Below are 16,702 nucleotides of genomic sequence, written 5' to 3'. Positions count from 1 at the left end.
GCACACACACACACACACACACACACACACGTACCACCCCATCCCTGCACACACACACACACACACACACACGTATCACCCCATCCTTGCACACACACACATACATGTACCACCCCATCCCTGCACACACACACACACACATGTACCACCCCATCCTTGCACACACACACACACACACACACACGTTCCACCCCATCCCTGCACACACACACACACACACGTTCCACCCCATCCCTGCACACACACACACACACACACGTATCACCCCATCCCTGCACACACACACACACACACACACACACATGTACCACCTCATCCTTGCACACACACACACACACACACGTTCCACCCCATCCCTGCACACACACACACACACACACACACACACGTTCCACCCCATCCTTGCACACACACACACACACACACACATGTATCACCCCATCCTTGCACACACACACACACATGTACCACCCCATCCCTGCACACACACACACACACACGTACCACCCCATCCCTGCACACACACACACACACACACACGTACCACCTCGTCCTTGCACACCCTCCCACATGCGTGCACAAATCTCTGCAGTGCATGGACACACCTGTGCACACCCACGTGTGTGCAGCCCCAGCACTGCCCACAGCTCCGTGCACACTCATTTGTGCATGAAGAGGAACGTCTCAGTGGAAGCGTGGCTGTTCCTCCCCTCTGACGGGGCTGGTGTGGGACAGAAGAGGAAAGCAGAATGCGGCCACATTTTCCTCGTGGCTCCTAGTTCCTGTCTCACCATGGGAAACAAGATGAGCTGTGGAGAGTGTTTATGCAGAATGGCTTTGTGAGAAAGGACATGATGAAACTCCGTTAGTTAAATTGTAAGAGAAGGTACGTGATTGAAGGCACCAGCTGAGGAGAAATCAGGATGTGAAAGACAGGATATGTATCTAAAGACAGAATATGTATCTAGAGGCAAGGACAGCCTAAGGGAAAAACAAGATGTGTAGCAATGTATAGACATAGAAAAAGTAACTATAAGGCTAACCACAAAGGTCAGATGAAGTAATATGTAACCCACCAATCCTGAGCTTTACTTTTGCAATATGCATGAGCTTATTACTGACTGTATAAATGAGATGCTGTTACACCTAATAAACGAGACCTGTTGATCATGATAGCATGAGACTCGTCTCCCGCGGTTACTTCCAACAATGAGCAACTCTCCCTCTCTGTGATGCTTAGCTCTGTACCTCTGCCATCATCTCTATACTCAGATGCTCCTGCATGTATTGCTGCACACAGTGAACCTGCAGGTCCCAAAGGAATCCTTGGCTGCTCTCCCTCACCTGGAGGTTGCAGGGTGCTGGGCCTCCTGCCTGTACCTCCTTCCAGGTGTCATTTGCCAGACCCTGTATGTCCAGCTGGTTGGAACTGCAGTCAACTAACACAGACAAGATGTATGAAAGTAGTCTTTCCGTTTCCCAGGCATTCATCTTTATAAAAACACGTTGTGCTGTGAAGCACTGCAGGAAGCAACTCAACTGTGCAACAAATACTTGGAGCCTTGTTTCATCCCTCCCTGACCTCATTGAAAGGCTGACTGACACCTGCTTGCCAGCGGTGACTGTGGGTCTTTCCTCAGAGTCCAGAGCACATTAATCTCTTCTGATACTCACACTCATTCGTGTTTCTTTTGTAGTTGCTGTTGCATTCATCAGGAAGGAAATGCACTGCACTTATTTTGCTGCTTGTGCAGGCTCACTCTGCAGTGCCCAAGATGCCTTCATGAGGAGGAAAGGCAGCAAAGCCCTCTGCCAGCAGGGCCATAGAATCATATGTCTACGGCATGACATCTCGGCAGAGCACTCACTGCGCCTGCTCCTCCCTGCTGAAATACACGGCCACATCCACAAAGCTCGAGTCTCCTGCAAGCAAGCAAGAAACTCCAGTGCCAGTGGCTTTTCTGTCCCCGGCACACAAATGCTGGCTGAGAGCATCTCTCTGTCTCCCTGCGCTCCCATCTCTTGCCCCTTGCCTTCTCCAAAACCTTCCCTGGAGAACCAGGCTGATCAAGTCCATGCTCATCAGCATCTCCCACAGGTACTGTTACAGCTCTTGCTGTCTTTTTGGCCTTCTCATCCACCGGCATCCCTCTGTCTGAGTCTCACCAGCTTTGTCACCAGAAGAGATTTCAACACTTGAGAATGAAGAATGCACATCTGGCTCCAAGGAATGTAACTCTCCTATCTCCCAGAGATCCACGCCCTCTGTGTGCCATCTCACCTGGTCGTGAGCGTCCCTCACAGCCAGCCAGAAAAGCAAGCAGAGGCTGAGACCAAGAAACCCCTCCCTGATGTGCAGCTCTCTGACAGTTTCTCTTTACACAGAGTGCTGGCGGCAGCCGCGTGCATTATCACACGCACTTGTATGGGCAGTTGGTGTCTAGACGTGAAGGAGAATTGCTAAGTGCTATGCTGACATGTAGGGACAGAAAGAAAATTTCAAGGGGGAGCTGGAGCATGTATATAAAGGATGTACGGACCTACAGTTAAGGATGTGGATTTGCATCTGAGTCCGTGCCTGCAGACGATGCAAGCGCTATGCATTGTCACCCAATGGAAATGATCAAACAGCTGCTTTGGGACAGACTGTCTGTAGGGCTCAGGAAGTGCGGCCTTCCAAGGTGCTTAAGGTGTCCCAAAGAACAGAGGCAAGCAGTGATGATTCCTTTCTCTCTTCATTCTAATACTTGTAGGTAGAGCGCTTGAGAAAGACTTTGGAGGCTTTCCTCAGCCTCTACCTTTCCTTGTACCTTTACAAAAGCAGACTGTCTAAAAACAAGAAGACTGGACACACTTTTTGGGTTTGGTTATTTTTATTAGTATTTTTTTAATATTATAATATATATAATATTATTTATCATTGTATTTATTATATTATATATATTATGTATATAATGTATATTATATATATTATAATATATATATTATAATATCATATATTATAATATAGATAATATATAAATAACATATAATATATAAATTTTTTTAAGTTGTTTTGGTGTTTTTGGTGTTTTTTGTTGTTTTAGTCCAGTCCAATGTAATAAATTCTCAGTCTTACAAGGGATGAATTTTTAAGGCCTTCCTGCTGATGGACCACACTCCACTTGAACATCAAGTGGAGCATGAGGTAGCCTTCATCCAGAAAGGTGGAATCTTGATGGGATGTTGCTGTCTTATGGAGAGGAATCTCGGCGTCCCCCAGGCTGAGCCAACACACGGACACAGATTTCTGGATGGTGACCATCACTTTCTTCCCCTGCTCCTGCTTCCTGGTCTCTCTTCATCATCGGTATCCAGCAGGAGATCACGAAGCCCTGGAGGCACGGTGATATCCAGGTCATCGTCTGAAACTTCTTCCACCAGATTGGAAGGGACCAGTCCTCTTGTGCCATCCGTCAGCTCTCCCAGAAACCAGCCATCCTCATCCATGTCTCCACAGATGTAAACGTATTGTCCAGGTGTCAGTGGAAGCTCGTTTTCTGGGTCCTCATTAGGGCCCTCATAAGGATTTTGTAGCTGTGACGAGCTAAGAATCTTCATTTTGGAGGTGATGGTCTGCGAAAATGTAGATGCAGACTGCCACTGGCCACACTTTTGACTCCCCTGGCTTTTCCTGGGGATTGGGGCATTCCTCTTTGGGATTTCTGTGCGGCCTCAGCTTCTTCCCCATCTCCTGGAGCTGTGTGCATTTTTCCTCCAGACGCTTGCTGAGCGCTCCAAGCTTGATGTCAGCCTGCTGGAGACTCTGCAGCTTCTGGCACGCTTCTGGAGAGCGTCCCTCTCTCAGCAGGTGGTTCTGGGCCTTCAGGGCCTGGCAGTGACTCTCCAGGTTGCTCAGGGCTTGTTGGAGGTAGCTGCACTGCTCCAGCAGCTTGCTGCTGGTGCTGCCTGGGAACCCCGGGTCTTCCTTGGCCGTCTCATTCTCCTTTTCCACATGCTGTCTCTGCAGCTGGTTGACCTTCTCTGCCTTCTCTGTGGCCTCTTTGGATGCAGAAGAGGTCTCCTTGAGCTGCCGGACTCTTTCCAACAGCTGCTGTGTACGGAGGCAGAGCGTACGCGTCTTGTCCTTGAGCCACTCCACCTCCTCCCACATCTGCTGAGAGCTTCTGCTCCTCAGCAGGCAGCACTTCTCTCCAAGGAGGCTGCACTGTCTATGCAGCTCCTTCAGCTTACTCAGCAGATGGGTGTTCTGCTCCTGCTGCTCTCTGTGCTCAGGTGGGCAGGCCTCTTGTTGCTCTGCAGCCTCCTTTTCCACATGCTGTCCCTGCAGCTGGTTGACGCCCTCTGCCTTCTCTGTGGCCTCTTTGGATGCAGAAGAGGCCTCCTTGAGCTGCCGGAGTATTTCCAGCAGCTGCTGGGTACGGAGGCAGAGCGTACGCATCTTGTCCTTGAGCCACTCCACCTCCTCCCACATCTGCTGAGAGCTTCTGCTCTTCTCTTCAAGGAGGCTGCACCGTCTCTGCAGCTCCTTCAGCTTACTCAGCAGATGGGTGTTCTGCTCCTGCTGCTCCCTGCGCTCAGGTGGGCAGGCCTCTTGTTGTTCTGTAGCCTGAACACCCACCTCTGCTACAGCCCGATGGCAGGCCCTGGCCCTGTTGAAGAAGACGCGTGGCTGCCCCTCCACGTGCTCCAGGATGTACTGCAGGAAGCGTCTTCTCTGCTCCTGCAGCTCACACTGGAGGCGCTTGCTCTCCATGGCCTGCTCTGCACGGGACTTCCAGCAGAGCTGCCGCTGGACTTCCTGCTGCATTCTGCGGTCCGCTCTGCTGCTGTCGCACCTCAGCAGCGCCTCCGCCAGCTGCCGCTGCAGATGCCATGCCTGGCGGATGGTGTCGTTGCGCCGCTTCTGCAGCAGCTCCTGCATCTGGTGCAGCTGGGCCTCCTTCTCCTGCAGCAGTTGGCAGATCTCTGCTTGCCACTGCCTCAGGCTCTGCTCCCGCAGGCGCTGCAGCTTTGACACCCGCACCCGCTCCCACTTGGAGCGCAGTTTGTCGGCCAGCAGCTGCCGCTCCCGCTCTGCCGCCTCCTGCCGCTCACGTCTCTCAGCAGCGCAGCGGCGCTGCAGCTCCTGGGAGCGGAGCCGCTCGCCCTCCAGCTGGGCCTGCAGTGCCTTCAGCTCCTGCCTCTTCTCCTCCCGCTGCGCAGGGCAGGTGGGGGGCTGTGCCGGGTCCCGGCGGGGAGAGGGCCGGCTGCCCGGGATCCCCAGGTCTTCCTTGGCTGTCTCTGGCACCTAGAACCAGAAAATCATAGAATAACAGAATGGTTTGTGTTGGAAGGGGCCTTCAAGACTCTCCCGTTCCAAGCCCATGCCAAGGGCAGGGACAACTTCCACTAGGTCAGGTTGCCCAAAGGTGCGTCCAGCCTGGCCTGGGGCACTGCCAGGCGTGTGGCAACCACAGCCTCTCTGGGCAGCCTGTGCCAGCGCCTCTGCCCCCTCATGGTGTCCTGTCTTCTTATATCTCATCCAGATCTCCCCTCTTCTACTTTCAGGGCATTGTCCTTTGTTGTATCACTACCCTCCCTTACAACCAGTACATCTCCAGCTTTCCCCAGGTCTCCTTCAGGCACTGGAGGGCCGCTCTGTGGTTTCTCCAGAGCCTCCCCTCCCCAGGCTGAACAATCCCCACTCTCTCAGTGTGTCATCGTACCTGGACGTGAGCGTCCTTCATGGCAAGTCGACTGGAGCCCTGCTCTGCACGTTGGCAGTGCAGAGCTCCCTCTTTTTCTTGGGAGCAGGACATTGCGTTACAGAGCACATCTGCCCAGCTCCCCACGATGTAATAGGTGAAGAGCCTCCTCTCCAGCTCCAGCTGATGCTGGAGGTGGCGGATGCAAGCAGGCTGCTCACCATCCGTCTCCCAGCGCAGCTTGCTGAGGACGTCCTGCAGCTGGGCATGGGCCGCCTCGCTGCTGGGGGGGTTCCTCAGCACCTTGGCCAGCTGCTGCTGCAGCTCCCGAGCCTGGCGCAGGGCTGCATCGCAATCACGCTGCAGCAGCTCCTTTGTCGCGCGCAGCTCGGCCTCCTTCCAGAGCAGCAGCTGACGGGTCCCCGTCGCCCGCTGCCGCTGCTCCGACTCCTTCAGCTGCTGCTCTTCTTGGGCCTGCTGCTTCTCCCAGGCACAGCGCAGTTGGTCGGTCAGCAGCTGCCGCTCCCGCTCTGCCGCCTTCTGCAGTTCACATCTCTCGGCAGCCCAGCGGCGCTGCAGCTCCTGGCAGTGGAGCCGCTCGCCCTCCAGCTGGGCCTGCAGCACCTCCAGCTCCCAGCTGTTCTCCTCCTGCTGCACAGGATGAGCTCACATAGTGGTGCAGATGAAGAGATATTGTACAAGCCATTCACTGTGCGGGCTATATTCATCTCTATAGCCGAACCATGCCAAGTCAGTGAAAGAAGTAACTTGCTGGATTCTAAAATAGTTTTGCTTGAGAACGGTGCTGTTGCCAACTCTAGTTGTTACAAAATGAACTACACCAGAGAGAGAAGGAAAGGGCAGCAAAGTTTTATATTTCTTTAGGCAGATCTGACTTCAGCTAACCCAGCACGAGGTACGATCCCAACAACTGAACAATGCAGGGCAGCAGCTGCTTTCAAAGTTGCTTTACCAATCTGCCGATTACTTTTTACGTCTAATTGCAGTCTTTATCTTCCGACCGGGAACTGAAGATCCGGAGGCAGAGAAAATATTTTTTCCATTAGTCCTATGAATAGAAACCGGTAGCACAGAGTTAGGACAACGCAGAGTTAGCGCAACGACACATCATCAGTAGGGTAAAACTAACCTGTCTCACGACGGTCTAAACCCAGCTGACGTTCCCTACTGTTAGCTGACAGTTCAGTAGCAGCACTGAGCAGATATTCCAGAACAACTGTTTTATCATCTGGCTGCTCACTGCTCAGCAGCTGGCAACAGACAACGTATGATGAACGGGAAGAGAGTTCCAGAAACCAAAAGCAATGAAATCTCTCTCATTCAGCAGGTAAGCAGCAGCGTAACAGCTCAATTCAGATCTTATTTTTCAAGAACACTTCTCATGGCTGCATGATATTTCTGAGAGCTGTGCTGCTATAAAGCCATCGTTGCCTACTTAGCCAGTCACACTAACAGAGCGAGGAGAGATGCTGTCCTTAGACATAAATTCCGAAGTACATCTGAGCACCTCACAATTTAACATCAGTAGAGGCTGCCTGCGCTCCACAGATAGTACCAAAAGCTCAAGTGAAAATCTGATTTGGTCTCTTACCCCACTGTAAACGTTGCAGGTTGGCTGAATGAAAATCCTGAAGAGCCGGAAGGTTGTACTGATGCTGCCGGTGCAGGAGGATTTGCACCAAAAGTAAATACTTCTGGGTTACTCGTGAAGTTGAAATTAGAAGTACTACTCCCAAACTGGAATACGGGACCTGAGAAAGACAGGGTAGAAGGAGAAGGGAATAAGAAAGTTGAAATTTGAGTTTGTTCTTTCCAGGAAAGTCCTCCCCTCCTTCCTCCCACCACCTCTAACATACATTGCTTAGACCTTGCTCAAGGCGGCACAGCTTGGGGTGGGAGGGAGGTTTACCAGAAATGCTAAGTTACAACAGGAACAACACCTAGACAACATCATTTGTTTCAGTAGAGCATCATAAAGAGATTTTTAGACTGCTGGCAAATTGCTAAGGAACTGTCTGCTGCTACCTGTACTGCCATTAGTCTATGGCTGCATGCACACAAGATACAACAATGTACAACCTATTGGTGAAGGTAGTGTACCTCTCCGGCAGTAAGGAATCAGATGCAAAATACTTAACCCTGTGTCTACTCCCTCTATGGAGGGCAATTCTTACAGTAGAGTATGTACAAAAGGCAGAAGTAATTTCATTCACTAAACTTCAGCTGCACTTCATGGAAACCAACTCACTGACTAACCAAGCTCTCTTTGAGACCTGAAACGAAAAGGATGGTCAACACTCACCAGCATTGGAGGCGCCGGAGCCAAAACCTGGCTGTTGGCTCGATTGCTGTCCAAACACAGTACTGCTTGTCACAGAGCCGAAGGCAGGAGGAGCAGGCTGAGAGCCAGATGAAAACAGTGATGTCGACAAAGATCCAAAGCTGGGAGCATTTGGCTGGCCAGGGCCCTGGCTCTGGCCAAATGCTGGTAGCTGACTGGCACCAAATGCTGGTCCAGCAGCAGGCGCTGAAGACCCAGACCCAAAGACAAATGTAGAGGATGACCCTAAAGGAAAAGAAGAGAAATTTCAGTATGTGCTGAGTTGTTTTGTTTGTTACAGAGCTTTATGTTTGCAGCCAAGTAGGTAAAACAACAAACAGCACCTCATTCATGATAGGAATCCTACCTTTTCTTGTAAGTTACATGAAAAACAGCATACTTAAAGGAGTCAGACAACGCACACCTCAAACACGGGTTGTCTAGACTCAAATTACTGTTAGCCATTCAGGCTCTAGAAGCAGGCTCCCACAAATAGCACAGGCTAATTTGTATTACTAAGATTATTTATACCACGGGTAAAGAACACTCACTCACTTATTTGTATTATTTTAAGCGTTCAAAACACAGCTCCTGATCTACTAGAATGAGGAGAACGCCAATCTTTCCTCTCATAAGCAACTGCACCCCTTCCTCATCCAAATGTTTACAATTATCAATTTCTGGAGACCACATCAGGCTTGCAGGGACCTAACTGAGCTACCAGAATAATTCTGTCTCTCCATATAATAGCAAACAAGCTCATTCAATTAGCTGCTTTGGTTCTGCATGGCCAGCAGAAATAATGAGAAAAAAATACAGGACTGAGCTGTGACTTCAAACATACACATTTCTGCTGAGCAAAAAGAGACCTTCTAAATAGCGCTATTAATCTAAATGCAATTTAAGCAGACGTCACGCAACATAAAAATAACAACTGCTGCAACGTAACTCGGAATGGCTGATTGTTTTTCCAGGAAGGAAAACAGAAGTTAAGATGGACTAAAAGGCATTCCAGTACTTTTATGAAGATTTGAAGATTATGAAGACCAAGAAAATGAAGGACTGGCTATCGTGCTCATTAGAAGTCACGCTTTACAAAGCAGCAGCTGCATATATCAATACTGTGTTTGTAATATACACTTGTGAAGGGTGGATAGTACAAATCTTGATGTTATTTACAACGCTTGAAGAGTTTTAGGTATGGGAGAGAAAAATTCAAGTTAAAACTAACTTTTAACCTTCAGCACTGGATGGATACTGAGAAGAGGGAAATTCATTCTCACAATGACAAGTTCCTATGCAAATGAAAGCCAGTAAAGGATTATCCAATGCACAAAATATCACCACAGCCAGTTGATCCCTAAACTGTATTTCCCAGACTGCCTCAAAACTTGACCTGAGCCCCAAGCATTAGCACTGTTTATATATTGTTGGATGTAAATATTCACTACTTTTCTCAATTTCCACGCATTTTCCCTATCTGTTCTCCAGGAAACACTCTTTCCCTGCTCCACTTTTGTGATCTAAGAGCAAAAACAAAAGCACCTGCTTAAATGTACCTGTTGAACTCGATGTGGCCGTGGCTCCAAAGGTAAAGCCAGAACTTGCTGCATTGCTACTGTTGGCTCCTGAACCGAAGACAAATGGATTAACTGCTGCACCAGTGGTGGAAGATGTGGTGGTGGGTTTGTTTTCTTGAGAGAAGCCAAATGACTGAGATGCTGTAGATTCTGCAGAATTGCCAAAAGCGGTGCTGCTCACAGTGTTGCTGGCTTGCCCAAACACAAAGGGAGTGGGAACTGGTGCAGGGTTGGAGGAAGAAGTGACGCTGCCAAACAGGCTGCTGCTGTTGGCTGAAGTGGCAGGTACGGCTGCGCTGGAGGAACTAGAGCTCAAGAAGCTGAAGGATGGCTTTGTTGCTCCTTGATCTGAGAGGGAGAACAGAACATAAAACGCTGCAAAACGGCAAACCAAGCGCAACAGAGAGACCCTGTTCCAGCCACTGTACAAGGAGAAATGCTGGACGATGTCTCAACTATTATCCAGCTACTGTGGATTACATAAAATCCAGGTTTAATACACTGATCGCTGCCATGTGCAATTAAAGGAATGGGAGAATTGTGAAGAATGATGACACCACCACAGTTCTAGGCTTTAGTAGTTACGGACACCAAGCACTGGCTATAACAACTGGAACCAGAATGAACCAGTACATCTCAGCTCCTCAAACAAAACTATTCTTCAGATGCTCTGAGAAGAACAACATGCATTACCTGCAACACTTCTGTAGTTTGCTAAATAACACAGCAAAAAAAAAAACAACCCACAGTGGTACAGCTGCTTTTGTAGCCTCTCCTGAAATTACAGCCCTGTGCCTACAGCCCTAAAGCTGGCTAAGCCCATCATCCTGCAGCCTCACTCTTTTGGCTTAAGCTCACTGTAATTCAGAACTTTCAAGACCTGCTTTTGGGAGCCACAGAGAACAGCCCCCTGTTACAGAACTGTCACAAAGTACTGAGTGCAATTTTACATTTAAAGTTATCTTTTAAAGTATGCAGTTCTTCAGCTTTCCCTAAGCTTCTGCTCTCTCATTATTACACCTGACCCTGTTCTTGATTTCCCACTGCTGTTTTTCCAGAAGTTACGGACCCTTTTCATCTATGCCACTTTTAAGGGACTCTCTACTGTGCTGAAGAAGGCTCGTTAAAATCTCATTTTTACACAAGGTGTTTAATCAAATTTCCATGGTTAAATCAAACTCCAGAACTTCAACTCAATCATAAGAACCATAACCCCATGCGTTGCTTTTATTCTCTCTGTTCCTTCCCTTATAACTTCCAAAGTTAGTAGACGTGAGTAATGAACGCTGTTCTGCAAACCATGGCTGATAAGTCATGAAATCAGAATCAGAATTCTTCCATATGGCAATTGTTACTAAAATCTTTCAGCCCGCTCTTTCAGAAGGTTAAAGATGCACAAAACTGTGTAGTACCTATTAAGCAATTTCCACACCTTCATGGCAGTAAATTGCAGCAGCACAGCTGCAAGAACACATGAATGAGACACCTCCTCACATCCCCTTTCACTATGAAAACCATCGCATGAGGCCTCTGTCACCACGCTAAAGACTGTACCACCAACTATGCTGCTAGCACAGAAACCATACAAACCATCCATGCTCATGTGGGATGCAATACAGGTTCCTTAATGTGTGACAATATGTATATATTTTTTGTCTAAACCTAGTCTTAAAACTCACTGAAATCAAAACAGGAATTCTACTAATTGTCTATACGTCAACAACTGGAACACAAATCACACTGCACAGAGTAATTAAGCTTTTTCTAAAGCTCCAGTACATGAACCCAGCAACTCCTACAGATTCTGTAACTTATGACTTCAGAGGTACCATCTGAGGGACTTAGACAACTGAAGACAAAAGATATTCTGCTTACCTGAAGTATTGGCTTGGGCCCCAAATGAAAAAGTTGGCTTTGCCTGCTCAGTTTCTTTCTCCGATGGTTTAACAAAGCTGAAGTTGAACATAGGTTTTGCTGTGCTTTCTTCTTTGGTACGTTCAGGCTGCCCAACGGAAAAGACAGGTTGTGCCTTTGACTCTTCATTCTCAACTTTCTTCCCAAACAGTAACGGAGGAGCAGAACTGACAGAATCCTGTTTCTCTTCTGTCCTTCCCAAAACAAACTGCGAGGCAGGAGCCGACTCCGCGTTACCAAAAGAGAAGCCTCTCTTTGCTGCAGGAGTTTCGTCCTTTTTCTCATCTGATTTCTTAAATGCAAAAGAAGCTGATGCAACTTCATTTTCTGCCACAGTTCCAAAACCAAACCAGACATTTGCAAGTCTAAGACTGACAATCAAAAAACTGCATTTTTCTCTCCAAACTGCAATACAACTCTGACTTACTCAACTCAGTATGAACTAACACCAGTTAATTTCATGAGCACCACAGAAGTTAACTTGCAAAAGAGCAGATACAGACTCATACAGGAAAGCATTTATAGCATACAACATAGATTCACCTTGTTCATCACTGATGTTGAAACAGTGCTTGGTGACGATGAGACAGTACTGCTAGTCAGAAAACTAAAGTTGAATGGAGCCAGAGATGCAGTACTGATGGGTAGGGATATTTTTGGGAGTACCGGTTCCTCCACTTCCTAGAGTTGTAAAGTAAAATTTTTCTCTTTTACAAAACATGCTACTTTCTCATCCTGCTCCGCTCTGATTCGCTACAACAGCGAATTTGGAACAAATATAACATTTAAAGTATTGTGTACTGAACCCACACAACAAAACACAAAATACCTACAAAGAAAACTACAGATGAAAGAACATTTACTCTGGTAAATCCAGCCTATACCACATGTAAGGATGCAAATCATATATCAGTACATCTTAAAAACAACAGCGTTTGTTCTTGCCTTTTAAGCTATTTGATAACCAAGACTGAATGAGTTAGGGTTTAAATGAGAACTGCCAATCTAATCACAGGCTGCACAGAAGCACCAAGATCTAAATAGAAATGAATGACTAAGCAGAGGGATAAATTGGTACTACAGACATTCAAGCGTATCCTACGACTTACAAGTGTTTCACTATTATGGTCTGAAAAGTTAATGGAACTTAGCTATTTTTATCTGCATCACTATTTTATTTGAATTACATAAACATACTCCATTGTTTATGATTTCTTTATATTGCATCAGCTAAAAGACCAACATAAAGACTGACACTAAAGATACAGTCATAGGCAGCTCAGATAACATCCAATCAGAAAAATAATCTTGAATATTTGTGGCTACAGTTTGATAAAATAGATCTTTTCCCCTTAAAACAGGAAAAAAAACCTTTCACTACAAGTTCAGTAAGTATCAGCAATCCTAAGTCATCATTAGCAGACATGCAGAACACCATTTTCTAATTCTCTTTTGGACTCCTGGCCCGTACAAGACTTAAACAGCAAAGAATAAATTCAATAAACTTTGTTTACATACTTGACACTTGTTTCAAGTATCGCTGCATTATAGAAACCATACAAACCTCCACCAAAACATTCCTACTCTTAGGATTCATTCATTTAACTGCTAGTGGGAAACTTCCTAGTACGAGGAATCTCCAGCGTAGCAGAACTACCAATTCAGAACTTCATAAGCAAGGTTCAGAGTAAGTAAATACGAGTTTGCTCTGAAACCCACAAGAAAAAATCCTAAGGCTGCATTCTTATCATTTACTATGAGGCAATAAAACTGATATACTTCAGTCATCTCAAAGACAACAATCAATGCAAGAGTCACCTACCTGTTCTTGTCCAGACTTTGACACGTAGTGCACTCCTCTTACCCTTCTCATCTTGCCAACACCACTTACTCCTGAAGACAGACCATTGGATGCAGGAGTACTGAATTTGGGGTAGGTTGAATTGCTAGCACTGAATAACAACACGTGGGATGGGGTTTAAAAAAAAAAAAAAAAAAGGAAAGAAAAATAAGAAAAAATTGTCAATTTCTTTTTGAGCTATTGTAGCCATCATTAGTCCTTGAAATGAAACCTCTTCATCAGAATCAGAAGAAACAGTTAAGCTGCTTCAAAAGTTCCTAAATGCCGGTAAATACAATTACTGCTATATAGAAAATCAAGTTTTAAAAAAGAACAGGAAGGAAAATGACATACATAAAGTTGCAACATCCATATGGAAATAATGACTAAGCCAGAAGACCTGAAATAGAACAGCTGATTCATATCGATAATTTCTAATGTTTCTTTTAATTAGCCCAGACGTGGACTGGTTCTCCAGTTCTGTGATAAACATTAACTCTACAAGGATATAAAAAGAACAACTCATGAAAATACACAAAAAGTGCACATATGCACATAAGGGAAACACCGCCAACAGCAGAGCAAGCCTTTAAGATGGCAAGAAGTTTGAGAAGCAGCTCAGGCTTTTATGTGGCCATCAGCAGGAACAGCAGAGGTGTTTGGCTATGCCAACATTCCAGAAGTCTTTTCAGACACGAACACAGATCCCTTTTGTAATGCATACAAAGGCATTTCTCTGTTTATTATGAAAGCCTAGATCAAAACCAGAAAGATTTCCCAATGCAAGTGGTTAAGAGAAGAAAACGTACCCCAAACCAGAAGTGAAATAAGAAATAACATCAGAAGTACTGTGGCAACAAAATGAAATATCCCTGGGAAAAAAAAATAAATCATTATATCAATGCTTATCCCATCAGTTGTTAAAGTAATCTATTAGTTGACATTGGAAGATACCAGGTCCAGTTTCTGGAAGACTGAGGAAAAGAATCAGTCTAAACTTGTCAGACACTTGAAAGCAGCTTGATTAGCACTGTAACTGTTGAGGGGAAGCCAGATCCCTAAGGCCATAAAGCTCAGGCTTTTCTCTAAACCAAACTGTCAGTCAATCAGAATTCTGAAAAAAGTCTTATGTCAAAATAGATATTTGTACAGACAACTATAGCCTGCATATAATAGTCTGTTTCCCTCTTTCTCTTAACACGTATCAGCTTCAAGGGGCAAAGACATTTGTCAGGCTTCAAGTAAATCCATCCCACAACCAGGCAAGTTTAAAGAACAAATAGCCCTTTGTAAGTTGAAAATAGTTTAACCAGTATGCCAGCTTATCTACTCTATGGACAAAAAGTAAGACACTGCAACATTGCAATAGTGCAATAAACACTGTGTACAAAATAAAATGCAGTATGTATTCTGAATCTCTACATGGAGGAGTAGAATGGATTTCAACAAAAGACGATTCAGAGCTGTTTGGAATGAAACCACAAGTCAAACTGAACGCCTCTTTTCATTAAGACCAAAACCTTAAAGCCAACCTCTCACACCCCTGACAAGGCAGCTGCTGTGAAGTCATACTTTTAAATGCCAAATCAAAGCGTTGAGGTGTTGTTTTGTTGGTTGTTTCATTTTGTTTTTTATTATGAGCCAAAGAATGCCCCAGGCCACACTGGAATTGCTTGGCAGATGAACAGAGCCCTGTTACTGTTGTTTGAAGAGAAAAATCCACACCCTAAAAGGTAACCTTAGAGTGCAAAGTGCCTTCAGTCAAGCTTTACAGAACAAACTATTAGTCCAGAAAGGAAAGCTATTGACGTTATCTGGAGAACTCATCCTACCTACCTAAACCAAGTAAGCAGTATAGCACAGATCAATCTCCTCTGGACAATTACAACTGTTAACTCCCTGAGAACTTTGTTTTAGGAACAAGCTGGCACTTGGCCTCAAAAGGTTCTGTAAAGCTCCGGGTTCTCATCCTAACTAAAACTAATAGGTCTTACTCCAGAGAATATCAAGATGGATAAATGGTTCCATTGCCAATAAGTAAACTGATAAACTACAGAATATCTGCCAAAGTGAAATTTCTTACACTGTAGACTTCATTGAAGTGAAAACTAAACTGTCTTTACTTCCTAAAGAAAAAAAGGCCTCCAATAGCAAATACTCTTTCTGCAGATACAGCATCGTAACTATAATGCTACAGTGCAATGGAAAACAGCAATGACAGCAGGGTAGCTAAGTTCTAGGCTACAGAAAGTGAAGATAATCCCAAATGCAGCAGCCATGGATGTAGAAACAAAGTAAAAAAGCTGCTTGCCCTTGGAAGGCCTCAGGCAGGCAGGGATCTCCAGCAAGATACCCTCACCTCCACTGCCAACCCTTAAATAAGGTCTGGCTCCACACTCCTTCTGGTCACTGAGGTGCACTGCAGGTACCTGAGCTCACCTGGGTTGGCCCTGCCTCCCCCATCAGGTGCTCAATCACTGCTTCAGGCTGTGACTTAGCATTTCCACTACAATGACATACCTTGTTTCCAATCTTCCTATCCTACTAAGGATATAGACATGGGAAAGAAATCATTTCTGATACATCACTGATAATCTAATTTTCTTCTTGTTTATCTTCCTTCCAATCTTAAAAACAAATTTTTTTTCAAACTTACATTGATCTTCAAATGTGATTTAGACTTTACAGCTCTCAAAATACAGAATTCTTGTTCCCATTACTGAGAACTGTTACTGCGTTTTCTAAGAGACATACAGGCAGAACATAGTGACAAAGGAGACAGTTTTCTTCATACAAGTTAGTCTTAAATTAATAGATCTGTCATACCTTTCAGATGGTTCTACACGCTGTTCTTCAGGCAAACTCTTCTCTTTCATTTCCTGCAAATTATTTCAAGATTTAGCTGAAGATATATACTATATGCAAAGTAAAGACAATGACTCGTATTTTTTTTTGTATTTTTGTTTGCTAGCTTTTTAATTTATACCACTAAATACACCTCTAGCTAATAAATCTCGTTCCCTAATTCAGTATTCTAGGTACAGCTCAGCTACATTTGGGGGCTAAAACAAGTACTGCTGCTTCTCTTTGCATCGAGGATGAACTGACAGAACAGTTAACCACATCTGTCAAACTCTCTACCAAAGAACATAATTAAACAAAACATAACGATAATAGTATTGCATGGTAGGGAATCAAATCAAGTTGTTAATAAAGCTAGTTTACCGACCCTTAAAAAGGGCTTCAGTTATATCATTTATCAAAGAACAAAACAGAACAGTACAACCTTCCCTCCCCAAAAAAACCCAAGCAGTTGCAGCTATGCTCTTTTTTAGAACTC

At 45.4% G+C, this 16,702-nt stretch overlaps 2 protein-coding genes across 2 annotated transcripts in view; both read right to left on the bottom strand.

Moving 5' to 3' along the window:
* Positions 1-2,487: 2,487 nt before the first annotated feature.
* On the bottom strand, positions 2,488-5,877 carry LOC146752895 (uncharacterized). The gene is made up of 2 exons (XM_085531239.1): positions 5,709-5,877; positions 2,488-5,290 (listed from the first exon to the last, which is right to left on the bottom strand). Exons 1-2 carry the CDS (start codon positions 5,799-5,801, stop codon positions 3,587-3,589), a joined length of 1,797 nt encoding a protein of 598 aa, XP_085387365.1. The 5' UTR covers positions 5,802-5,877; the 3' UTR covers positions 2,488-3,586.
* A 664-nt stretch (positions 5,878-6,541) lies between these two features.
* LOC146752894 (nuclear pore complex protein Nup153-like) overlaps positions 6,542-16,702 on the bottom strand; it is a 28,800-nt gene continuing 18,639 nt past the window's right edge. The window contains exons 10-16 of the mRNA XM_085531238.1: positions 16,189-16,241; positions 13,345-13,474; positions 11,484-11,814; positions 9,588-9,956; positions 8,011-8,274; positions 7,300-7,459; positions 6,542-6,756 (exon numbers count right to left, since the gene is read on the bottom strand). Coding sequence (XP_085387364.1) covers positions 6,672-6,756; positions 7,300-7,459; positions 8,011-8,274; positions 9,588-9,956; positions 11,484-11,814; positions 13,345-13,474; positions 16,189-16,241 — 1,392 coding nt within the window. The 3' untranslated portion in view covers positions 6,542-6,671. The remainder of the gene's footprint in view (positions 6,757-7,299; positions 7,460-8,010; positions 8,275-9,587; positions 9,957-11,483; positions 11,815-13,344; positions 13,475-16,188; positions 16,242-16,702) is intronic.

The sequence above is a fragment of the Coturnix japonica genome, unplaced genomic scaffold (assembly GCF_054131305.1).
Source record: "Coturnix japonica strain WE unplaced genomic scaffold, WE-NBRP24 Scf040, whole genome shotgun sequence".
Lineage (NCBI taxonomy): Eukaryota > Metazoa > Chordata > Aves > Galliformes > Phasianidae > Coturnix > Coturnix japonica.
This window is presented reverse-complemented; position numbering and strand designations above follow the sequence as displayed.

Bases quoted from the DNA above. Each gene is read 5' to 3' on its own strand.
- LOC146752895 (XM_085531239.1), bottom strand. From the start codon at position 5,801: ATGTCCTGCTCCCAAGAAAAAGAGGGAGCTCTGCACTGCCAACGTGCA. The intron at 5,291-5,708 runs GTACGATGACAC...TTCTGGTTCTAG, and splicing joins TGAAGGACGCTCACGTCCAG to GTGCCAGAGACAGCCAAGGA.